Below are 26625 nucleotides of genomic sequence, written 5' to 3' on the forward strand. Positions count from 1 at the left end.
CTCAGAGTGGGCGAAAAAAAAAACATTCGTTAATTCACCGTTTCGTCGATCGAACGCTGTATTTTTTTCCAGTGCAATATTCGGCCGATGAATAAAAAGTGCTCGAATTGAAGTACTTAAAAATAAATAAAATAAATAAATAAAGTCAGAAAGAACTGTGGTGGTGTGGGGTGAGAAAGAGAGGGAGGTGAAAATTACTGCTGCTGCTGAGGTGTGTGCCTCTGTACGTGTGTGTATGTGTGACGTTTACAGCAGCAAAAGTTCGGTGTTGTCAAAATTTTGTAGTATTTTAAACGATTCCCGATCGGATGTGAGTTGATCGCGAGTCATTGATCTAATCGGATGTGGAAGAGTCTTGCTGATTGCAAACGTGTCTAAAAAAACGATAAACAACGGCTATTTGTTGCTGCCGCAACAGCAACAGCAGCACACAAACACCAACACCACCACCACCACCCCCCGTTCCAGCCTAACGGTTTATTCACAGTGGCAGAAGAAGAAGAGGAAGCAGAAGAGGTACGTTCCAGCATCAGCATCTTTATTTATATTTTATGTGTGGTTCGGGGTTCGGTTCGTCTTCTTCCGTAGAAAACTACGTGTGTATGTAAACATTATCAACAAAAATTGGAGTGAGAAAAAATACAGAAACTTTCTTTCGCCTCTTGTCTATGTGGGTTTTTGCTTGCGTGTGTGTGTGGGTCTTTTTCGTTTTATTTTTTTTTTCAAATTAGCGAAGCAGCAAAAGAAAAATTGGTACAACTTTTATGTGCATTAATGTAATTAAATGCGTCCATTGTCCATCGTCCATCACCATTCATCATCATTCATCATAGTTTCATCGGTCCGCAGCTTCGTGGGGAAACAACAACATTGATAACGGGGCAGTCCTGCCCTTTTTCCATTTCCATTCTTATTGCGATTCTTAATGCCCACTTCCACTTCCACTTCTACTCGCCATCCTCCCATTCCCTTCGCTTCCCCTCTACACCTCTTCCACACCCACCTCATCAGCTGCTTGTGTTGCGTTGTAACCTTGTCTTGCTTTCCTTTCCTTTCCTTTACTTTCCACCCACTTTTCGTGGGCCCACCGTACAGTGGGTGAAATTCGGTGGAGAAATGTATAATCTAAACTAAACTAACTAATTTCTTAAAATTACTTTTAAATTGTATTTAAAGTTTGATATTACAAGTCATGTAAGCAACGATAAATGCAATTCCTTTGAATTTAATTAAAATTATTCATAATTAATGGGAACCAATAAATGTTAATACCTGATAATAATAACCAAAATGATCAAGTTTGTTATAAGAAATAACCGAATAACTAAACACACATTTCCTAAACATAGCTTTAAATGTTATGAATTGAAATATAAAAACATTACACTGCCCACTGTGCATCGCCCCATCTCGCTCTGACCCGCTCTGCGCCTGCGCATTCCCACTTCGGCGACACCTTGCACGCAGCGTTGCCACCTTGCACACGGCCCACGTAGACGCGACGAACAATGGGGGTTAACAATTTAGTACTGCTTACTGGACGAATTAAGGGTTATTAGGAAAATCATTTCCCATATTACCTGAGATGAACAGTAATGATTCCAACATGAAAGTTTCTTGTTAAGTATTTCTTCGCGCCACTTTTGTCTTACATTTTGCATAATTAACAAGTTTGGTATGTATATATTACTTAAATACAAACGCATTTCCTTGAAAGTAGCTCAAAGATTAGTGAACTTTTGTTCATCTGCCGGTTTGTGATAAGCTTGTTTTTGGGCTTTCATCCGCATGTAGATTAAATCTACGTGCAACTTTGTGGTTTCTGGTAGTTTTCTCTGAAATAAATTGAGATATTAAATATGACTAAAAGCAGAAAATTACTGATTAGAGTATTTCATTATCAGTATCATTATAGACATATTAAATGTTTACACTTAGCCTCATAAAACGAAAATTATTTCAACATTTTTGGATTGATAATAAAGTCCTACACCTTTGACCTCTGCTGTACTAGACACATCGTACTCCAGTTTTGTTATTTTTTGTGGGAGAGGTTGCGTGCTTATTCAAATTTCATTTAAATCACGAGCATTAAAACTAGTGGAACACATGGAGCAGAAAGTCATCGTCATGTTAATTATGATCATAAATTTGCAGAGCTCGTGGGTGTGGGTGTATCATCTGTCATTATCTGGGGAAGGTTAGCCTTCATTCTGCCGTTTCTGGCCAAAAACAAAAGCCATGCTATGTACATTTTTCGGTTTATTCCAATCGGAATTCTTTTTGCTTTTAGCGGGTTTTTCAACTATCTGCTCAAGTGTTTTCGCCATGTTTCATTATTTGCATTGTTTTATGATATTTTGGCGGCTGTTTGATAGTTATTATGTTTTTCATTCCGAACTCGAGCATTTGACCTTCGTCGCAGAGCCGCAAAAAAAAAATATATGTCAAAAATAATTTGCACTTGAGTCTGTTTCCCTATCGCAGTTTCGTATATACATGCATATCTTTTTTAACGGATCATAACAAGCGCTTGCCAACACGTTTTCGCGCAACCATACTAAACTGAAATTAAGTAAGCCAACTGGAAAATAACAGAGATCACTGGAGAAATGGGCACTGCAAAATAAATTGTAACATGTTGTGAAAAAAGAAATGAACAAATTGTTCTTGTACATGTGCATAAATTAAATAATAATTAATGGAGTCAAGTTCATGATCGAGTTTCGACCCTTTTTTTGGGTTCAACGAAAGCAGTAATTAGAGAGGCTATAATTTATCGGGCTTCACAGTGGGTTCCCCTTAAACTATGTATGCATGTTTTTCAAAAAGATTGACAACCTCATGATGTCTTTTGCGATTGCGCAGCTGTCTTTGTTTTCGCAAAAAGAGCCGTTATGTAAAATTCAGGCAAACATAAAAACATGCAGTCAATACTTCGAAAAAAAAACGAAGAAATATCGAAACAAACAACAATGGGGCCCGGTATCTCAGCATCCAGTCCACAGTCAGAGCCAAGGTATTGTGGCCACTTGGCCAACTGGAGGCCTGGAGATTGCCCCAAAGCATAGAAAATCAGGGAACAACGGAGGCGGTAATGGCGATTCAGAAATGTGTGCCAATCTCCATCCAGACGTGCTGGTATTTCGGCCTACAGTAAATGCCCGTTAATTGAGCCAGTTTTGGTTGAAATACATTTTCGATACAACTTTCGATAACTTACTTATTTCTTAAGATTGTCTCTTAATCGATAGCCCGAAATACATCACGGTAATACTGCATTTAGATTTTATATGCTTGAAAATATTTATTTTGAATATATAAAATATATAATAACTATATAATGTAATACTAATATTTACATTTAATCTCAAAGTACTAATGTTTAATATTTTAAAACTTTTAAACATAAATATAAGATATGCTAGCTATTTATTATTATTTAGACATTATTCAATACACCCTGTATTCGGCTAAATTCCTGTTTTGAAGCAATGAATTTACAGTTTCGACCACAATGTCTGGTTGGTATGTTGTTTTTTTTTCTCTAGCCAGTTTTCATTCCTGATTGGTTGGAGTTTTGGCTTACTTATTTTCACTCATTCAACAGCAATTGCAGACACATATCGTTTTTGTTATTTATTATTGCTCGGAACTGAGGGAGTTTCGTCTTTTTCCATTTCAATTTCAGTCTCAGTTTCGGTTTCTTGCTGCTGTTGAAATCCAAAACGCCTCAAATATTGCGTTGAAAACACTTTTTATTGGAGCACTTGTGAATGCTACTGGGAATATATGTTTATTTCAGCCAATAGCAACTGAAACAACAATGGCACTAGTACACCGCCAGAAATATTATTGAAAAAATAGAGTAGTATTGGCTAAATTGAAATTAACTATATTTAATCGTGTCGTAAAAATCCTTTATGGAATTGAACTTGACATTTGCTAATTAAAATGATTAAACTTAAAGGTCAATGCTTTCCGTGATGATCATCTCATTAAGTATTGAAATAAAAAAACAAGCAACACAACAAATTACTTATATTATTGCCATTTTGCTACTTAAGCTTATCCCAATCGTTTTTCTGAGTGCAACAGTAGCATACAGCAGCATTTCGTGAATAAATTATGTTAATGAGTTGGGAGTCAGCAGGGGCTTTTGTGGGGTGGCTAAAAAACTCTGGGGAATTGTGTTTCATAATTTCATTTGCGGCTGCCTTTTCCGTTTGTTTCATATTTCGAGTTCGCTTGGCTCTATTTCATCGTGCCGCCTGTTTTATCCAATCTCTTGCACTGCGAAAGCTGTTAAAATAGTAGGATTTGTTAGTGCTTAAACTTATTTAAAGAATGTGTTAGTAAGAAAAAGTGTTTTTCTAAAAAAAAATGCACAAGGTTTTATTGAAATTCTACCTTTTCTAGTATTTTTCGGTATTATATCATATGTTGTCGATTTCCAAAGATTAATCAAATATTATCATGTGAACTAAAACCAATCCTATTGCTTTGACTGCATTTGTAAATGTAATTGGTGCGATAAAGTTTCATTGTTCTCAAATCGAAAATTGTACTCTAGCGGAGTGCGTCTTTCTACTGATTGAAGAAATCGTCGAATTCTTATCGTCTGGACGTCTTACTCCCCCCCTGGGGTTCTATTTCGCCTTTCCTGCTTCTGGTTATTAATATTATTATGGGTACTGCACCCTATCAGTTCCTCTATTTCACTTGTTTTTCACTTGCTTGGGGTTCGTGGCAATGGATGGGAAATAGAAATTGAGTTCGGGCTCGGTCGACACTTGAGAATTACATTACCATTACCACTAATTGTGGTAAGCAGACAGGTAAATGCATTTTGAAATTACCATTACATGTACAGTGGTCACTCGCTAAGAGTGCGTTGTAAATTTTGCCACATGGTTTTTAAAAATGTGTAATTGGAATTCAAAGCTGCAATATAAATGTTGTCTAAATGCATAGTCTTACATCCTCGCGAAATTTTTATAAATATATTTAAAATATAAATAAATAAAATATAAAAATATATTTTAAAATATTTAATAACTATTTCTTAAAAGTATTTATATCTTTCTAAAAATTATTTTTAGAGTTTAAAAGATTATTCCTAGAATGTTTTTCTGAAAAATATTTAATGAATATTTTCTAAACATTTTAATCATTTTATTTATTTATTTGAAAAGTAAAATTGAATATTTCGACTTTTAAATGCAATATCGAGTGACTACTGTTCCTGACGTCACTTCATTGCCAAGGGCTCAATTGCAAGTGCGTCGGAGCGAGATAGCCAGTGAGCAAACAATTCAAATTGGGTTAATGAGAGTTGGCCAACTCAGGGCTTGGTTCTATCTACATGTATCCGTGTGTATCTGTGTATTCCAGTGGGCGGGGCTAGGGGCGTGGGCGTGGCATTCATGAATTTTTGATGATTGGGCTTAAATTACATTGGGGACAATGTGCGGAGCACAAGCACTGGCTGTGATATTAGGGAACATTCTCATACGGGTCGGACGTCTGATTAGGATTCTGGCCATCCCAATGGATTAATTCATAACACAAAATATAAGCCTTTGAGAATTTGGAGATCGAAAGGGGAGGAAAAGTATGAGTATTAGATTAATACTTACCAAAGTATTAAATTGAAATTGATTGGTGCAAAAAAATACCACAAGTCCAAATAATATATAAATAAATAATATATAATATGATATATGTAGTGTATACTTTAACTTCATTACTGCCCCTAGTAAACTTTAAATTCAACCGGAATTTAATCTTAACTTTCTGTTTTTTTATGTATTTATCTTAAAAGCTGGATAAGATAAAATGTATTAAAAAAGTGAAAATAAATGGCATACCAATATACATTTGTATGTGATTTTTCTCCTCCATGCTCCATTAATGATCCGGTTAATCTGCAAAATGACAGTATGTGCCTTATAGCCATGGATGCGACTGTACCAAGCGGCATATGGCTCGGGGGCGTGACTCGAGATGCATTAAAAAATGCAAATGCACATGCAAATGCAGATGCAGATACAAATGCATATGCGATGTGTGTGCGTGCGCAAATTAGCAAGACAACAAATGAACTCCGCTAAATGCTATCGTCCCGGTCACCCATGTATTATTCATTTTGTCCGCAAAAAAAAAACCAAACGAATATCGGAAACACAACAAATGAAATGAAATGAAAACAGCAAATGAGCAAATTGTGATTTGCCATCGAAGGGGAAAAGAAGGAGGGGCGGGTCAAAAATTAGCCAAGGTATTCATCATCAGGTTTCTGACTAATCGGTACAGTGGGGTCCACTTAAATTATCCACACGCACGACACTGGCGCGAAAAAGATGTGGAACAGATGGGACTGTGGTCGCGCCAGATATTTTATTTAAGCAAACCGCAGAGATAAAATGAAATAACAATGTAATAAAGTAGATATACAGATTGTATTTCACGAATACTAAATACTCTTTTTTTTTAAATATTAATTTAATATTATTATTTGAAATAAATATTATAAATATAATGAAAGTATTAGTTCTAACATTACATGAAAATGTTTTAAAAATTTTTATTTATATTTTTTAAGGGGCATCCTTAACTATGATATATTTCGTTTTGAACTTAGGATACGTTGATTTCGAATAGCATTTTAAAATTCATATAATTTTATTATAAAAGAAATGTGCACCACATATATATACAGAATAACCCCAAAGATATTTTAAAAATGCATAGTGAAAGGGAGAGGAAAACAAGTTTTGGGAATATTTAAACCACATTTAAAATGCCATGAGTCACTAAATCTGATCGAAAACGTTTACCTGCGACAAAGCGAACGTTTGGCTTTAAATACCCCGAATATAATAAGAAACTGTGATGGTGTTTTTATTTTTTGTTTGCCTTTCCATCTGTGGGTTGCCGACTTCTAACGGTTGTGCATATATATATAATGCTAAAACCATGAGTCGGCTTCGAGTTAACGATTCTCATAAAAGCCACCGACTTCAAGCGAAGAAGGCGAAATGTAAAGAACATTTTATGAATGAATTAGACTGGAAATAGTGCAGAAATATCTGCCAGTGAGTGTGTGAGTGTGCTTCAGTCTATACGAAAGCATGGTATTATATTCATACGTATATATATTACTATGTGCCATGCCTGCACTCGAGCTTAAGGCTGTAGAAACTTGAGAGGTCTTAGAACCCACAGTGGGCGTTAATAATTAAGGGGCCCAGCTCATAGACCATGATAAAAATTAAAAAAATATATATGTTTTTTGCCCTCTGTCATGTGTGGTTTGGATCGTTTAAGTTGAAAACTTAGAGTGCCTTTTCTGTCTTATTAAGATCCATTAATTTATATTTGTAGCGTCGCTAGCAGAGTGTTAACATCTGTTAACAGACTGTGACTACAATTAGCTATCGTTATTCCCTCGCTATATATACATATATATACACTTGTCTGCTGGCATTATTTTCGCTTGATTTGCTGCTGTCGCAATTATCTTTGCGTTGAATTGATAGCAACAGAGAAACAATGTTACTGAATAGCCAATTCAACAGAGAAATATACATGCGAACTTGTAGTACAGTATTCAGTAGGTAAAGATGAATAGAAAATTTATTAACCAACTATCCAAGCATATTTATCATGTGAGCGAATTATTTATGAAATCAATTTAAAGATGGTGCTTAAAAATAAAAAGCGAAGTATCCTACGAAATATTATTTAGATTGGGATCCCTTAGTCCCTTAATCGTTTCCTGATTCCAATTAGCGATATCGCACTGTCACGAATATTGGGCAGCCCAAAAGTATGACGACTTTGAAATGCCAGTCAATTGAATACAATTACTTATCGATTTCTATAGACCCCGAAATCAGGTCGAATTTCTCGTGTGACTTATGTGACGTCAACGAAAACTTTTGACAGCATGTCCCCAATTTACTAGTAAACTATACACAGTATCCAGCGTGGCCTAAAAGAATACCTTGAATTTGTTTCCATCCCGATACCTTGACGTGTGTGGATGTGATAAGGGGTAAAAGGCGTTATCAGTGGATCCACAGCAGACTGGTCTACATAGGCAGGTAGAAACTATTATACTATTTATACCGCGCTGGAATAGTGACTATCAGTTTTACCTTTTGGTCTTTGCTCTATCTTCGATTTTATTAGCATTTTCGAATGCCATTTATATAAAAGAGTTATATTTCCTCAACTTGTTTGAGTACCTGTCAAAGATAATCCCATCTGATGTGGGCGACAAACAAAAATACAGAGCTGGTTAATTACAATATACTGGGGAAAATAGTTTAGAAATTGTTTTGGAACATGGAAAGTAAAAAAACTATTTTTATTAAAAAAATATTACATATATTTAAAATTATATTTTTACCACTTTTTTACATTTATTTTCTGCAATTCGGTGAAAATAAATTTTAAAAATTGTATTATTCCTTTCAAAAGTCGTATTAACTTACGAACTCCATGACCTTGCATTTGATTAGTGTTATCATCGCAAACCAAATTGACATTTAGTGTTATATATATGATTTTTAGGTACTATTTCCCATATTGTTGGGTAATCGTAATCCCTTGCGAGCTTTCAGTGCTAATCTTCCAATCGGTGTTTGTATTAACTCAGTTATGAAGTCCCCACTTGAACATCGACCAGGTGCGTTTCTATTTGCTTTCGTGTAGGTGCTTCGGAGGCCCCTCAAGGCCCCGTTTAGGGGGCTGATATCGATAAAGATCGGCATGCAACCGGACGAGCGAAGAATTTGCCCCGTTTATTATATGTTTGTGGAATTGCAAAGCTTCCTTTTGGTTTAGAAAACCGTTTCCACGGCAACAAAAAACCTGCCAAATGCCGTTGGTACTTGAACCCACATAATCTTCGATAATTTTTTTTATAACGTTTATTTGTTTTATTCTTCTATGTATGGTTCTTAAAATAATTAACACTATCGACCGATTAACAAACAAAAAAAAAGAATGGAAACCAACTTAGCCAACTACTTAAGTATATAATATGAAGTTTTTTTTTTTTGATACATGGGCGGATGGAAAAATTACAGATTGCGATTCAGAACTATGAGAATGGGTATGACTAATAATAGGAACAGAGATAACAAATTTAGCTGGTTAGTACCTAATAATGTCAAAACGTGTACTTTGAACAAACTAAATTCCTAACTATTATAAAAATGTATGGTATTTTTACAGCAAAGACGGTTAGTATAAACAATTATTAGTTGTTTTTAGTTTGAATGTAGGCAAGATATATACTAGCTGGGAATACAATATCCTTTCTCTGTAAGCATTATCGTTTTATTCAGTAAAAGGGCTTCTTATTGAATATATTTGGTTAGGACCTAAAGAAGCTTTTGAATGGAGACATTCACTGAATGTAGTTAGTTATCAAATAGGTTTTCCGACCCAATTCTCCCTGTCTGACAGTTCTGAAAGGCACGAACCCTATTACTACTGACCACTGGTGGTCATCACGTTGATCAGGCCGGGCATCACCTCCGCCTGGATGGGTCCGTAGTCCACCCGTTCGCCGTCGACCACCAGGATGCCATCGGAGGTGTTCGGCTCGATGCGGAATGCCCGGCAGGCCACCACCTTGATGAAGGGATCCTCGCCGATGGGCAGATGGGTGCCCGAGTTCAGGCTGAGCATAAAGTTGAGCAGCTGATGGCGACTCACGCCACTGCGGATGATCACCAGGTAGATGAGGCCATCGTCTAGACGGGATTCCGGGGCGAAGAACACGTCGGAGGAGAGATGGGTGGTGTAGGCGGCATGGACCATCACAAAGTCCCCATCCTCGCAGACCCAGTTCTCGGTGCCCTGCAGTGGCACCTGCAAACCCGGAATCGTTCCCGTTGGCACCTTCTCCGCGAACTCCGCATTGGCCGCCTCGATTCGCTGGCTCAGGCTCATCCGGCTGCGATTGGAGTGCAGACTGGGTCCGCCGAGGGAGTAGTAGGCCGTTCTCCGGGACATGGCCGAGTGCCAGCTGTCCGCATGTTGGCGATAGACCGAACGATCCAGGGATATGGCATCGGCAAACTGTTCTCCCTCGAGAATATCCTCATCATCCTCGGGTAAATCACGAAATTCACTAGCGTTTATGGGCAGAGAAGAACGCACCGATGGTCTCTTCTCATCCGCGGCCATCTCTCGAGCCTCCTTGGCCGCCTCCACGGGCAGTTCCTGATCCTTTTTGTTCTTGGGCAATAGATAGGACACCCTGCCCTTGTAGGTTCTCAACGTAATCAATCTCTTGATGGCCCAAAGTGTGAATCTTTGCGCTCCTATCGATCTGAGGCGCTCACTTTCTATATCGATATCGGCTATAAGACCCCAACCCACTGACAAAAAGGAGTACATCACAAAGTGTTTATCCCGTGGAGCCAGTTCCACTCGGACCACATCCATGGGTGTACTTTTGCCAGCTATGCAAGTGAGGGTGGCATGCAGAATGGGCTTGGGTTCGTAGGGTTCGTTGCAGTGATGGGCCACACTTTTGGCCAAACCATTTCCAGAGCCACAGGGTATGATGCCGAGTGGTAACTCCCGGCAGGCTCTGCGCCAATCCAAGCGTTCCATCAATCCATTGAGAACTTCATAGAACAAACCATCGCCAGAGGCCACCACAATGCCAGAATAGCGTTCCAGCAGATCCTTCCTGGTCCTCACAAACTCCTTGGCATACTGGGGATGTGTGGTGATCTGCAGATCGTATTGGGCCTCCGCTTCCGTTAGCAGAGGTGCCACCTGTTTCTGGAAAAGCTCACGACCCTTGCCCGAACCGGATTTGGGATTGAGTAGGATGAGCAATTGTTTGCCCGAATCGCTGGGGGAAGTACTGCCACTTCCACGCTTATGCTTACGTATTGTATGATGCCATTGTTCGGCGGTCTGGAGATTGACCGAATAGTCATTGCTCGATCGAAAGCGTAGAATTCTAAGAGTTTGGACCCGCCTCAGGGGTTTCTCCTTCTTTAGATAGGCATAGATATACAGATAGGCGCTATTATCGCTATCCGGTTCGGGTTCCGCCTCCTGGCCCGAAACATTGGGGTTTCGACAGGAGTTCAGGCCACCACGAGCCCGTTTCTTTAAGCGCGGTCCGTAGCGAGAGCCTATGATATCATCGATCCTGATCAGTTGCTCGTTGATGTGATCATCTTCGTCGGTCTCGCGGCGCAGGTAAACGCCCTCGGGGCAGAGTTTCACCTGGATCTTGATGCTCTGCTTGCGGCGACTGTTGTCCACGAAGAAGATCTCGCTCAGTTCGGTGGGTTCCGTTTCCGAGGTGGGCGTGGAGGGCTCCTGGGGCTGGCCATCATTTCCCAGCAGATGTTCCTCCGACGTGGCTGTGTTGGCCGTCATCTTGGTTTGTTGTTATATCTTTCGTCTTAATTTCTTCTTTTTTTTTTTTTAGCGCTTCTGTGACCTTGTCTTCACATGCAAAAAATGGTATATGGGGGGAAAAAAACAAAACAAAAAACACAATGGTTATAGGAGGTGCAAAAAAATAGAAGAGCGGTTGCAAAAATTATACATATAATATTTGCCAGCTCGAAAACTAGTTTATTTTGGTGTTTATCATGCGTTGGCTTTTACTATTATTAATTTTTTTTTCCCATCTTTGTATGTCAAATTGGAGTTTTAAAACTGGTTTTCGTCCCAATTATTTCTACTTGCTTTGTATTTGTGTCGAAATTTAAAAGCTCTGCGATTGCTTGTTAAACGATTTCACTTGTATGTTCAAAAAAAGTACACAAAAACGAAAAAAAAATGTTTTCTTTTATTCCTCATTCTTGTAGGCTTTCGAAAACCAGTTAATGATTAAGTTCCTTTATTTTAATGTTTGTTAATACCGAATTTTTTCTTTGTCTTAGGTTTTTCTTTGTTTCGCTCAATTTTAAAATAAATATAACACGATGAAGTAATAACCAAAATACAAATATAAGCGTTGTAATAATCTCCAGCTTATTGCTCATACATAATGAATAAGGATCCTTTATTCCGACGCTATCTGGAATTAGTTGGCAATATGTTTGTTATTTTGTAGTAAATATTAATTTTTTAAATATTTTAAATGGATTCTTTGTTTTTTTTTTTTTTTGTATTATCATCATATTATATTTGTCATACTTGTTAAAATTGGCATGTGTTTTTTAAATGTTTTAATTTGCAAGAGATAATTTTGAATGTTATTATTTATTTGTGGCGTTTTAGAAATCTATTTGTGTTACGTGGTGTTTTTTATTATTCAGCAAAGGGTTATTTCTTGTTGATAACTCGGCTCGCCATTACCGATTGTTGTTCGCGCAGCTATTCGCTATTTACTATTTTTGTTTGGCATTACATTTAATTGTTTGTCCACATGCGATCGACGATGTTCACCGTAAAGTCTGCGCTGTACGTATGTATATAGTACATATGGGGGCTCCTATACGATCCGATACGATCCAATGCGATCCAATCCGATCCGGGTTGCGATCGCTTCCTGTGCGCTTGACACGACAATTCGTACTGAAACTCTGAATCGCGAGGGTGAACTAACCTTATTTTCAATGGAGATTTGGTTTTACGATTGCACTGCTGCTTTTGCTTTTGCTTTTGCTTTTGGTTTGACTTTGCTTTTACTTTCTCACACACACAAAAGCACACCCCACACACTTGTTTGCTTTTTGTGGTGTCGAAATCTAATCAACACCACGTATCGTATCGATGAGATATTACCTTTGGCTGCCTTTTGCCCATGTCTCTATCTTTGCCACTTGCTACTATTATGTTTTTATTTCTATCTCTGTCTTTACTTTCATTCGATTTACTTGTGAATGCTAACTTTTCTCAGTGTATTGCTGCAATTGAACAATTTGCCTTTGACTTTGGAACGAGAGCTTTTCGGCATGGCCTTCCGCGATGTGAGAATGCTGCATTTTTGACTCTGACTGGAGTACAGTGAGCAGTCGATAGTTTATACTTTTTCGGTTGATTTTCGCTAAAAAAAAATGTATCATATTTAAAAACAGGCTCTTTTCGATTTTTAAGGATTTGGTACTAGATTACAAATAATCTTTGTTTTTAATATTTAATAATTAAGCTAATTTACATTTTTGAATAACCACTGTTAATAGGATTTCCCTATTTATAGAAAAAAGTATAAGTACCATTCAGCCTACTGAAAATTGTTAAGGGTATAATTGACCAATAGTTACGTAACTGTAAAAACTAGTTAAGAACTATTAAAAATAGTGATGTGTACTTTATTCTTGCTTTGGTAACTATTTAACAGTAGAACTACAATAAAATGGTAAATTGTGCGTATTTTGTTGTGGGGAGAGTAACAATTTCATTGGTTAAAATGACAATTCGATGGGCTAGGACCATTAAACAATTATATTGATCAATTTAACCTACTAGTTTTTTATTGTGTGGGACCACTGTAGTTGTACCTGCTACATGCGATGGCAATGTACCGACAATGCAATTGTTTGTTTGCTTACATAGACAATAAAGCACCACTTAACCCCCTCGTTGGTGTGTGGTCTATTGTTTTAATCGATCATTTGGCGGGATGGTGGGATAAGTGGGTAATAACCAGTAGGAGGGGTCGTTTGCGGCACCTGTTGCGTATACGTCATGTTGGTCTCCAGATCTTATCGCTTACCATGTGTCCTAATGACACTTGGCGTCCATTTGTGATGACTCATTGAATCATAATTCGCACGAAATGTCACATTTTTTTGCGTTTAATGCTGTTAAATAAGTCACCCTATAAGCAATTTCAGCAGAATTGCTTGGCAGGTGTTAGTTTTGGATTTGCTTGATAAGGTTTTAAGGGCTTGCTGTAAACAAATCGCAATTTCTTCAGAGTAATCGAATTTTGTTTTTTATTTGCCTCTGGCAGGTGCACAAATTATATTTTTAATATTTTCTATTTGCTTTGGGACTGCGCGTTTGTTGATATCAGTAAAAATAAGATTGTTAAAGTGTAGAGATATTGACGACGGTCATTCTTGGACACATACAAAGTACAGTGCGCACTCAGAAAGCGTTATAAGTGGGATTAAATGATAAATAAACATGATATTCTGAACTTATTATAGACAGAATATTACACTCTGTGTTGGTTACTTTATATATATTAATTTTGTTTCTTAAACTTAATTCTTTCCATTAAAATTTTTTATATTTAATTAATATGAATCTAATATCTGAATATACGTATATTTCACAATTTTATGTTCTGGGGAAAACAAACGCACCTCTAAAAAAAACCTTTAGAATGATAAACAAATTTTAATAATGTTTCTGTTCTTGAATTTGGATTTTCATAAGTACAATAAAAAGGTCTGATTTTTATTTTTATCTTAAACACACCTAAGTGCCCATCGATTGCAAGGAATACTGACGCAAGTGACTTACCCACCTGTTTTTTACTGTAGTTAAACTGAGAGATACGCCTTGTATAAGGAGACACGCCAAAATGGAATTTTTAATGGGTTTAAAACGTTTTCTGACGATTCGTGGAAGGTTTTTTTTTTGTACGTTCGCACCTAAGTGAATCAGACCAAAAAAACGAATGCAGACACAGAGGCAAGAGCACAAGCACCCCCACTTTGGTAATTATAACTCGTTCATTAGACTTTAAAACTTTGATTTATCATTTGAAAAGGGAACCACTCAAGTGGTTACTGCACCGTACAAATACCATACGTACATATGTGCACACCATATGAATGCACTTGCTCACGAAAAGCCGTATATTCCACTGGCTTGTTTATCGTTTCCTGACCTACATATCTATTTGAATTTACTTTGCCTTTCAATTGTATTGAGACCGACTGAAGCAGGAGCAGCTTTCTGGGGCCAGGGGCCTCACAGAGGGGTGTGGCATTGTCTGGCCAGAGGAACCCATTAGATAATGGCCAGACGGAGCAGACACAACCCGAAGGCGGCTCAGAGTGCCTCCAGATATAGACAGCTGTTTTAGAGGGGGCTGTTTGGGGGTTAACGCTAGGTGATGGACTACAAGTGTTTCCATTAAAAAAGTTAAAGATGGAAAAGTGGTCTCCAGTAAATATTTCAAACATAACATGAACGCCACAATTTTAAATAATAATAAGAAAATGAAAAAAAGTTCTTAAGATACTGATAAAATAAATACATAAAGTAATATCTTAAAAATTAAAGAGGTATTTTTAAAAATGACAGCTTTCCTTATCAGCAAAATCCTTAGAAGTTAAAAGTTGATTCCTTCAGATAAGATCATTTTCTGTGCCATGCATAATATTTTATCAAAACAATATATCTCTTGATGCAATGAAAGTTGATATAATAATGTTCGATGTTGCATGGAAACCAGACGATCCGTTATATTCTCCAATTTCTTACAATCTGGTAATGGAATGTTGGATTGCGGCAAGAACTTTAGATAATCAGAAAAGCGATAAATGCGTCGTTTCTCTGTTGTCACTTTTAAAATAAGAACGATCCGAAGTCTTCTACTGCATTATAATCGAACTGATTGATAGGTGCTAAATAAAAAACCAAAGTGGAACGTGGAACTTACCAAAAGTGACTGAAAAAAGATCAGAACGTTTCATTATTTCCAATCTAATATCAACAGTTTTGCGTCTATAATTGTTTTTTCCCCCTCTCGACAATCTTTTCCTGTCTAAATTGATAGTTGCTTTGTTTTTAACAAATTTGAACTTCCTTTGGATTTGTTTTGCTTTTGCCAAGAGAGCTACAAAACTTAAAATTTCTGATAAAAATGTGGTGCTCTCTTTGGCGATGATTTCCACTTTACAAGTACAGTAAGATCTCAGTATTCCATTGAACTTGTTGTGTCTAGAATAATTTTTTTACGGATTTAATTTTTTAAAGAATCTCTATATAATAATATAATTGTGATATTTTCTCTGAATTTTTTTTTTTAATAAATGTACTCTACAATGTAGTAAATTTTTTAATAAATTAGGATAGAATAGGATCACTTAAATTTAAAACCTCTTAAAATGTGTTTTTGAATGTGTTCCTTATTAAAAATGTAATACCTTTTTAATTCTTCTATAATTTTGATTACTTACATATAACCTACGCTTAGATGCATTTTCTTTCGGGCACTGAAAGTGAAAAAGAAGAAAGTTAAACTTGATCTAGTTGTGCCTTAAGGTTGAGTATACCCGCCCCGAAGAAATTGCCGCCGAGGCAATCAACAGAAAGCCCTGGCAGCTTTTTCCATTGTTCGGCTGCAGGTCCGTCCCCCGTCTAACCCCCTTTATAAGCACGAGTTTTGTAGGGCGCACGAATAATAAACAAAACAAGAGAAAAACAAAAACACAGAGGCTGGCAAACAGACTGGAATACTTTGCACTCGCGTCTATTTGTTTTATATATTTTGTAGTATTTCCATTATGTGGCACATGCCAGATCTCGAGAGGAGTTCATTTCACTGGGCCCTCGAATTCCGGTAACTTCAGTTTCGCCAGCTACTATCTGCAGTATTGAAAAGTCGCTGAAGAGCTAGATACACATATAAAAAAGGTTCCTCTCATCAAAAAACTAAGGACTGACTATGGAAAACCCTAAATCATCAAAACTTGTCGTTGATAAAATTGTAAAGATGGTATTTCTCATCTCATTTACAGTGTGCAAACTGGGAGGAGCATCATGTGTCGGTTTTAGAAGATCATCAAAGGACTAGATCATCACGAATCAGGGGCACACTACAGATCGGACCGATCGAGATCTAGAAACGGGAAGCCAGGGACTCAAGATTCTGAGGGGAGTATAGACTGAGATCGGATATCGTTGTGCTGCGTCAGAAGATGACCCTGACCTCCACAGCCGAGAGCCAAGCGAAAATGGACGTGAAGGGCGGAGCAGTTCCCGGCGAAGAGAACCTGCCCACCTCCCAGATGGATCTGCTGGCCAAGCTGGAGGCGGCCAACAAGCTCATCGAGAGCGATGCCAAGTCCCTCACGCACTCCACGCACAGTCGCAAGAACTCGGACACGAGTCAGGTCAGCGTCTCCTCAAGTAAGTATCAGGAGGTCTGGAACTCTGCAAACAATATTATAATAATACAGAATGATTATACATTCTTTATTAGTATATTTGATGCAATTTAGGTTTTTTGTTTGAAAGTTTTACATTTAAATTGGAACTACTTCTTAAACAATAATATTATTTCAAGTAAATCAAGTTTTTAATATTTCCATATTATATTTGCAATTATAAGGGGTCAACTCTAATAATATTACAAATATTGTATGTATTTTATCATAAAAATCTTGGTGTATTCATTCTATAGCAAAATAAATTTTAAAAGATACTAGCGATAAGGGATTGCATATCATAGCCAATGGCTGACTGGGCTGTGACTAATTTTAAATCAGTTTCTGACGAAATTCGGCGACTAAATGTACGCAACCCGCATAGATAGATACCTTAAAATGTACTAGACCTTAAGTTCATAGAAAAGTTATGTATTATTTGGATGATAGTATGTAGTTGCTTGATGAGTAGTGATCGGTAATTAATTATAATTTCTTTACAGGCGGTTACTCGGTGGCCGAGGAGGATATCTGGACGACATGGGGCACCATTGTCAACGACTGGGAGGGAGCTCTGAAGCGAAAGAATCCCTGTGTGGGCGAACTGGTGCGCCGTGGAATTCCTCAATACTTCCGGGCGATTGCGTGGCAACATCTGAGCGGAGCGGCGGATGTGGACAAGAAGCAGTACGCGGAGTTGATCAAGGCGAACAGCGTTTGCGAGAAGGTCATCCAGCGGGACATTGCCCGCACCTATCCCGAGGTGGAGTTCTTTAAGGAGAAGGACGGACCCGGCCAGGAGGCCCTGTTCAACGTGATCAAAGCCTACTCCCTGTACGATCGCGAGGTGGGCTATTGCCAGGGATCCGGCTTCATAGTGGGTCTGCTGCTGATGCAAATGCCCGAGGAGGAGGCCTTCGCCGTGCTCGTGCAGATCATGCAGCAGCATCGCATGCGCCACATGTTCAAGCCCTCCATGTGGGAGCTGGGCCTGTGCCTGTACCAGCTGGAGAATCTGGTGCAGGAGCTGATACCCGACATGCACATCCACTTCCAGCAGCAGGCCTTCAAGGCGTCCACGTACGCCTCCAGCTGGTTCCTCACCCTGTACACCACCACGCTGAATGTGAACCTGAGTTGTCGCATCATGGACGTCTTCCTAAGCGAGGGCATGGAGTTCATCTTCAAGGTGGCGCTCGCCCTGCTCATGATGGGCAAGGAGACGCTGCTCTGCCTGGACATGGAGGCCATGATCAAGTTCATCCAAAAGGAGCTGCCCAGTCGCGTCGAGGCCGATGTCGAGGGCTTCTTCGCCCTGGCCTATTCGATCAAGTTGAATACCAAGCGCATGAAGAAGATGGAGAAGGAGTACAAGGACATCAGGAAGAAGGAGCAGGAGGAGATGGCAGAGCTGCGGCAGCTGAAGCGCGAGAACTGCATGCTGAAGCAGCGGAACGAGCTGCTGGAGGCGGAGAGCGCCGAACTGGCCGCTCGCCTGGTGCGCGGCCAGGTGTCCCGGGCGGAGGAGGAGGAAACTAGGTGGGTTTGTTATTAGAAAAAAAAGTATTAAGTAATAATCTCTATTTCAAGATGTTTTTTATATTATTTTACAATGTATTTTTAAAGACTTTCTTAATGGTTCCAGAAAAGTGTCATATATTTATGTACACTTGTCCACCAAAAAACATTCTATAAAAGCATTTGAAATAAGGACTAGTATAAGCAAAATTTAAACGTAGTTCTTATATTATCTTACAATGCATTTTTAAAGACTTTCCCAATGGTTCTAGAAAAATTATTTATTTAAGTACATTTATCTACCAAAAAAAAGCATTCCCTCTAATATAAAAAAAAAAACAAGTCACCCGTTAATGACGTCTGTAAATTGGTTATTTCCAAAATATATTAAATGTAAACATTAAGTAATATAAAAAGTTATGTACATTTATCTACAAAAAAAAGCATTCCCTCTAAAGTAAAAAAATCTAGTCACCCGTTAATGACGTCTGTAAATTTGTTATTTTCAAAATATATAATATGTAAACATTAAGTAATATAAAAAGTTATCTAACTAATTTTGAAATGTACGGACCGCAATAACACATAAACAAAATAACGAATTATAGCTTTATCTTGTATATGCTTAGTAATTTCAATTATCTCAAGACTTGCTAAGTGTTCTTTCCCTTTTTTTCTAGCTATGCCATTCAGAACGAGCTCATGTTGATGAGGCGATCTTTTCTGGAGGTCTCCCACCAGCTGGAAAACGCCAATGAGGAGATTCGCGGCCTGAGTCTTCGGCTCCAAGAGAATGTGAGTATATTTTGTGGCCAAGCCAACCATTTCAGCGATCCCAATGTCTCGGTCACATGTCCTGTAACTAAAACGGAATCTGTTGCTAATCTTCTGTATTCTTTCTATTTTATTTAATTTCTTATGGTTGTGGTGCTTCAAAATACACACACAAAATGTTCGCTTAAATCCGATATCCGAAATAAATATATTTCAAAATAAACAAACAAATCACATACAGAATGTATCCATCGACAGCGTAAGTATCTCGTGGGTTGCTCACGCAACCTTGCTTTGTAGTTTGAATGAACAATACAATAACTCTGCCGTTCTGTTGTTTTGCATGTTTATTGGCTTGCCCTAAATACATTAATAGAAAATATATATTTTAACCAGTAGGCCCAGATGGAATTCAATAATATGTCCCATCGATTTCTGGGTTACTACATTAACTATGTGTCTAATGGTTACGTATATAAAGCAGAATAACCTAGGATAAGTACATATGTAATTACCCATGTAGACTTATTCGTTTCATAGCTAACAACTCACACTCTGCATGTCCAAACTTACTCCATACCACTATAAAACCCCTTAAACTAATCCTTTTATTGATCGTCATTTAGAACAACTCCCGGCAGTCCTCCATTGACGAGCTCTGCATGAAGGAGGAGGCGCTGAAGCAGCGCGACGAGATGGTCTCCTGTCTGCTGGAGGAGCTGGTGAAAGTGCGTCAGGGTCTGGCCGAGAGCGATGATCAGATCAGGAACCTCAAGGCCAAGGTGGAGGAGCTGGAGGAGGACAAGAAGACGCTGCGGGAGACGACGCCCGACAATTCGGTGGCCCACCTGCAGGACGAACTGATTGCCAGCAAACTGCGCGAGGCCGAGGCCTCACTCTCGCTGAAGGACCTCAAGCAGCGGGTGCAGGAGCTCAGCAGCCAGTGGCAACGGCAGCTGGCCGAGAATCAGCGCAGCGAAAGCGAGCGCACCACCAACGCCGTCGATTCCACGCCCAAAAAGCTGCTGACCACCTTCTTCGACAGCTCCAAGAGCAGCGAGCACACCCAGAAGCTCGAGGAGGAGCTGATGACCACGCGCATCCGTGAGATGGAGACGCTCACCGAGCTCAAAGAGCTGCGACTGAAGGTCATGGAGCTGGAGACGCAGGTTCAGGTGTCCACCAATCAGCTGAGGCGGCAGGACGAGGAGCACAAGAAGCTCAAGGAGGAACTTGAGATGGCCGTGACCCGGGAGAAGGACATGTCCAACAAGGCGCGCGAACAGCAGCACAGGTGAGATAAATAATTTAAACACACTGCCAAGCAGCTTTTGCATAATTGATTTCCCCCAAAACCATTTCCAGATACTCGGATCTGGAATCTCGCATGAAGGATGAGCTGATGAATGTGAAAATCAAATTCACCGAGCAGAGCCAAACGGTGGCCGAACTGAAACAGGAAATTTCCCGACTAGAGACCAAGGTTGTAGCTATTTTATAATCTTTTGCCATCATTTATTAAATCCGCTGGCTTTTCTTTCAATTACAGAACTCGGAGATGCTCGCCGAGGGCGAACTGCGCGCCAATCTGGATGATTCGGATAAGGTGCGCGACCTGCAGGACAGGCTGGCCGACATGAAGGCGGAGGTGAGCGAGGAGTGCCCTACGCATTTGTGCCCCAGAGCATTTGCCGCTAATCCCCCACTGCTTTTGGTTTCGGTTTCGATTTTAAGTTCATTCAAATGCCAGCAGCAGCAGCAGACATTCAATATTAACACCCACCCACCCACTGTTCACCCACTCACTAAACCAAAGACCAGCCCAGAGTCATGTTTCCAATTTGGATGAGCACGCTGTAGCCTCCTGCAGGCGATTTTCACCTACAATATGCTTCGTTTGCCAGCTAGTTTCAAGTCAAATTTGTTTGCTTTTCAAGCAAGTATTTAAGTTATAAGAAGGAGAGGTATAATCAAAAAGTATTAAATAGCATTTTATGTCTTACATACCTAAACTTAAGATAAGGTTCCTTTTAAATAGGATACTTAACTTCTTATACTTGTAACAAATTTGACCAGATTTGACCTGAGACACAAGTAAAAAATTCATACAGAAAAGAATTTATTGTGGCATTCGAACAGATTTTTGAGTTTGATATGCTTTACTGTACACACCCTTTCCATTTTTGCTATTCTGTGATTTTATTGTTTGTTATATTTTTCATTTGGTTAATTTTCAAACCCCATTCCGTAACTCAGCAGCTGTGTAAGCCAAGATAATAATCTTGTATTTCTCATTGAATTTCTTTCTCACACGCAAAAAAAAAAATGAAAACAATGCGTTGTTGGTTTCGCTCTATAGTATCCCACGCCAATAACCAGCCCCGACACTGAGCCGTGGAAATGGATAAGCTAAACAAATTTTAACACAACCCGAAAACGCAAACCAATTGAATGAAAACGAAACAAAGCGAGCAAAATTAAAAAATTGAAAAATGAAAAACAAATAAGAAAGCAAATTACCGAAACCCAATTTGAATATCAAGAAGCCACAAATATCCTCTAATCTCTATTGCCACAAACACACACACAAAACCCCGAAAACATAAAAAATCCAAACTCAAACAGCAGGCCAAGCTACCAAAATACCCAGGTCTCTATGAAACTGCTCAAAACATCTCAGTACTTTTAACCAAAGCGTATTTGTAGCGTTTGTTAACCTTACCATCCCATAGTTTGCACGTTCTATAGCCCTAGACCCTCGCCATAAACTTGATATTCCGTTTCCATATTTCAAAAATGCATGAATGCCCTATATTAGACCCGAAATTACAAAAATTGTTTTTCTATGGTAAAATTTTAACTGATAAATTAAAAAAACCAAATGTTTTGATTTCTGCATAACAATTTTAAAAGCTATCTTAGCTTATACGCCTTTCTTTTATATTATCTACTATATTACCTCAAAAAACTAAGTAAATTCAAATAATTCAGGCATTAGAACTATAAAAAGATATAGCATTTTATTTTAAAAGCAATTTAGGTTTAAAAAGTGTGGTAAAAGAGTTCTTAGTCTAAAAATGGTTATAGAAAAGATTTGAATCTATATTTTGTAGACCTCTCATTTGACCGTACTAAGTATATGCTATTCCTTATAAATTTCACATGCTGCCTAGTGTAGTTCTCTTCGAATTCCCAAAGCTTTTTGCGAGCTTTAGGCTTATACACGAACCATTATCCGGGAGTATTTCTAGTTCCGATCTAGTAGAATGTTCGTCTATGCTTTATTTTGATGTAGGTCAATGACTCCACTCGCATTCGCACTTAGATTGACTGCATCCGATGCTAGTTGTTGCCATGGAAGTGCCTGATTTTAATCGATCTTCGCTGTTGTTTGTTTTGCATACTTGTAGTGACGTATTGTGATCGTTGATCTTGACATGAGCAGCCGACATCAGTTGATGCGGTTTTGACACGAGTTCGTTTCGACCTTGCTACGCATTTCAGATCAGCTTTTGAATATTGATTTCGATTTTTAATTGAAATGTACAAGTCCTTGAGGGAGTGTTATTCCACCCCGGTGATTTTAAGAAACACGTTCTGTAATATTGTTAATTTTCTGCACGCTTGCATGCCTTCTTATCTAACAGACATATTCATAGCAACTAATCAATAAGGTATTTAAGACACGTTTCTCCACACAAACATTTATTCAGATCTACATATCTGTAATCGGATCTATGTTTTACTTGTTTACTAAATTACTAGGCTAAAGCATTTCAAAGTTTTTATTTTTATGTCTATTATAAAGATTGTCTTTTTTCTATATTTAAGGAACAAAAAACCTTTAAAGTTTTGGTTTATAATAATACACAATATCTTCATTTAAATGTGATAGTTGTTATATTTATTACACTTTACGCCGCATGACAAGCATAAATTGAGTGCTTTAGCCTTGTAATCGTCAATATACATAGTTCTTGCCTATTTCTTTCCTAGAAATATTTCCATAAACTACATACTAATAGATTTTCTTCGATTTTCTATAGCTGTCGGCGTTAAAAAGTCGCGGCAAGTTTCCGGGCACAAAGCTACGCAGCTCATCGATCCAATCAATCGAGTCGACCGACATCGACTTCAACGAACTGAATATGGTGAGGCGCGCGAGTTCGGAGCTGTCCACATAACCTATGGATCGATCAGATCCAGATCCTCAGCAACCAACAACCACAACCACAACCAGGAGAATAGCAGCGAGTGAGATGGGAGAGAAGAACCAGGGCAGTACAGGATACACCCATATCGATATGGGGGAGCGTTTATGCTTATATATATATACGTCGATATATATGTAAGGGCAGGCCTGTGATCACAAAAAGGGAAGCGGAAGCGGAAGCGGAGCAGCATCGAGCACAGGAAGTAGTTAAGGAGCAGTCGGCAGAATAGTTGCAATCCCATTACAACATTATTTATGTAAAATATTCGTTTAAACCTTACTAACATGATATGCAAATTTTATTATACTTAATTGTATCTATTTTTTTTGGCAATAATTTTATTACTGTTACGTTTTACAATCCGAAACACACTCATATTTATTTATTTTAAAGCCTAATTTAAAAGATATTGTGAGAGTATTTTACACACTTGTACATTGATCGATGGCAACTGATTCGATTTACTAACACGATATGGATATTTTATAATGATAATTTGTATCTATTTTTTTTTTTGGCAATACTTTTACTACTGTTACATTTATGTATTTATTTAAAATCCCAATTGAAACGATATTGTGAGAGTATTTTACAACCCTGTACATTTTGATCGATGGCAACTGATTCGAAGCGAAGCGATAGAGTGGAGATTGGCATTTGGATTTTATGTAAACCCCCAGAAAAAAACCCATTACCCAACCCAGGCATCCTGTGAACCACTTTTAATGTAAGTTTTAAACGAATCGAATTGTTCTTAGGCCAGGTTAATCGAAACGCCGACTTTTTAAATTGTACGGAACATTTGATTTATACACTTGATTTGTATTATGATTTCATCCTGTGGAATGATATTAACACACATTTGTCTGGAATGAATTTTGTAACTCTCGTATAGTAAGCTAAACCAATATAAATCTAAAACTAAACTAAAACCAAGTGCGAAAGACAAAGTAACAAGCGTGGCCAAATGCACAGAAAAATGCAAGATGAGAAAAAACCAAGAGACGACTATTTAAAATAGTTTAAAAACGATATGTGAAAGAACCACGAAAAATAGGGGCCCCATTTCTCCCCGTTCAAGAACGATATTACGATAACGAATACGATATTCACACTTCTTACGATATTCAACTTAGTTAACAGTAGCGCTTGTCTATAGCCCTAAAAAAGAGTATGATTTATATGGCTCCTTGAACCCATACCGATCTAAAGCGATTTGGCAGCTTGTCGCGAAAACCGATTTCGACATCGACTAACGATTTATCTACAAACAATGTAATTATTCAGGTTGAATTGTTTTCCATGTGCAATATTACCTATTTTTTTTTGTTTCTATTGAATTTCTTTTCTATTAGATGTTTTTATTATCATTTGTTAGCATGACGTCCTCAGTGTTTAGGTTTGTTACTTACCGTGATTAAGACCCCCAACCAATCGATTAACTTAATTTGTGTAATTCCATTGATTTGCCCATCATGACAAACCGATAAGAAGTAGCGGGAGAACTAAGAGATCTATGTAATATGTTTCGTAGCGTGTAAGAAGGCGGAAATTATGTCACAATACTTTGTTATATTATGCTTAAGTTATGTTCCCGACCCTTACAAAATTATTAGCATACTTTGTTCTATGCGATAATTAGTAATGATTAAGAACTATATAAATATGTATGTCTGCGGCTAAAAGACGAGGCTGCTGGGGCAGTATTAACAATCAGCAGCGGAGTTAACAGACATTTTAATACACATTTTAATATACATTCCCGAGAAAGATAAAATTCCCCCCAAAAAAAATCAAAAATCTGATTCCCCAACAGCCTCGAGTCTTAAGAATTTGGCAAGAACACTAGAATTGCGTATTATGTTATGGAAAGCGAAGGCACAAATTATACGATATCTAAAATAGTTTATACAAATTTATACATGCGTATGGAGCATTATTATTGTTGGCCAAAGTCTAGACTTGGCCCGCGCATAGTTGGTGTTAACTGATTGACCAATGAGTGTGAAATTTGTGCGAAATGCCGATCAAATAGTAGCCCCACTTAAGTGACTCATCGGGCGGGGGGGGAGGTTGGGTTTATAATGAACCCCATCCATCCCCTCGTCGATGGCAGCTAATTTTATTGCCTTGTCAGTTCGATTTGATAAATGTGAAAAGACTTTGCAGTTTATCAATTCAGTGTGCGACTGTGCCAACGACTTTGGGCCAGACAGAAAGCAGACGTTCACGATTTGTTGACCCTGCCAAACGGTCGAAACTCCATTCAATCCAATTAATTAGCGGGCAAACTCGCATATAGCATATACTTAATGCAAATAAATCAAGTTTAGCTTCCATTGAGCAAAGGCGCTCTTCAATGTTCACTTTGATTTGCACTTATTTATTGCGTTTCTTGTTTCATTCATTGTTGATCATTGAGCAAAAAACCAACCGACAAAATTCAAATCACAAAATGGAATGTAGTTGACAAAATACCACAACAAATAGTGTTATATACTTTACATTTACATATACAAAAAAACAATATATATACATAAATATATCAATATAACGATAAAACTAACAGCGGAAGAGCAGAGAAAACCCGAAGGACTACAGAATGAAACAAATAAAATTCAACTAAAACTGAAAACAAAAAAATTAAACAGATATACAAAACGAAATCAAAGTTACAATTTTTAGTATTAAATAAATGAAATGAAAACCAACAAAAGGCAGTTTTTTCTGGGAATTATAAAGGCAATTTTAGCTTATCGGCCAGGCAAAAAAATCAACCCCATCAATGAACCCTCGCAATGAACTTCACTTTAATCTATATGTAGTCTATACGTTGGCTATATAATCTATACAAATTTGCACGTGCTGGCGACTGAAAAGGAAAAAAGCTAGCTGTTTGATTTTGCTTTTTAAAAATCAGTAAAATAATATAGATTTTAAGCATTTTTAATTTTCTAGTAGTTAATGTTGAATTAACTGTGGGCATCATAGTTATTCTGTAGATCATAGTC

General features: G+C 38.0%; 2 protein-coding genes across 5 annotated transcripts; one reads left to right on the forward strand and one right to left on the reverse strand.

Moving 5' to 3' along the window:
• Nucleotides 1-28: 28 nt before the first annotated feature.
• On the forward strand, nt 29-26303 carry LOC119558222 (ecotropic viral integration site 5 ortholog). Of its 4 annotated transcripts, XR_005220177.1 has the most exons (10): nt 29-516; nt 16701-17091; nt 17612-18647; nt 19307-19421; nt 19642-19659; nt 20027-20694; nt 20766-20883; nt 20950-21048; nt 21760-22050; nt 23447-23583. XR_005220177.1 is itself a non-coding variant. In XM_037871540.1 (9 exons), exons 2-9 carry the CDS (start codon nt 16881-16883, stop codon nt 23582-23584), a joined length of 2403 nt encoding a protein of 800 aa, XP_037727468.1. In that variant the 5' UTR covers nt 30-516; nt 16701-16880; the 3' UTR covers nt 23585-26303. The 4 variants fall into 4 exon arrangements, 2 of the variants coding, with proteins under 2 accessions (XP_037727469.1, XP_037727468.1); XR_005220178.1 differs by lacking the exon at nt 19642-19659; XM_037871540.1 differs by lacking the exon at nt 21760-22050 and having other exon boundaries at nt 30-516; nt 23447-26303.
• Nucleotides 8925-12579, reverse strand: LOC119558223 (sphingosine kinase 1). Its single transcript, XM_037871542.1, has 2 exons — nt 12407-12579; nt 8925-11493 (listed from the first exon to the last, which is right to left on the reverse strand). The coding sequence occupies exon 2, from the start codon at nt 11422-11424 to the stop codon at nt 9505-9507; it is 1920 nt and encodes a 639-aa protein (XP_037727470.1). The 5' UTR covers nt 11425-11493; nt 12407-12579; the 3' UTR covers nt 8925-9504.
• Nucleotides 26304-26625: the final 322 nt, after the last annotated feature.

Source organism: Drosophila subpulchrella, chromosome X, assembly GCF_014743375.2.
Source record: "Drosophila subpulchrella strain 33 F10 #4 breed RU33 chromosome X, RU_Dsub_v1.1 Primary Assembly, whole genome shotgun sequence".
NCBI lineage: Eukaryota > Metazoa > Arthropoda > Insecta > Diptera > Drosophilidae > Drosophila > Drosophila subpulchrella.

Coding starts and splice junctions, on each gene's coding strand:
- LOC119558223 (XM_037871542.1), bottom strand. CDS start 11,424: ATGACGGCCAACACAGCCACGTCGGAGGAACATCTGCTGGGAAATGAT.
- LOC119558222 (XM_037871540.1), top strand. CDS start 16,881: ATGACCCTGACCTCCACAGCCGAGAGCCAAGCGAAAATGGACGTGAAG. Junction 18,648..19,306: donor GCGGAGGAGGAGGAAACTAG/GTGGGTTTGTTA, acceptor CTTTTTTTCTAG/CTATGCCATTCAGAACGAGC. Junction 20,695..20,765: donor GCGCGCGAACAGCAGCACAG/GTGAGATAAATA, acceptor AACCATTTCCAG/ATACTCGGATCTGGAATCTC.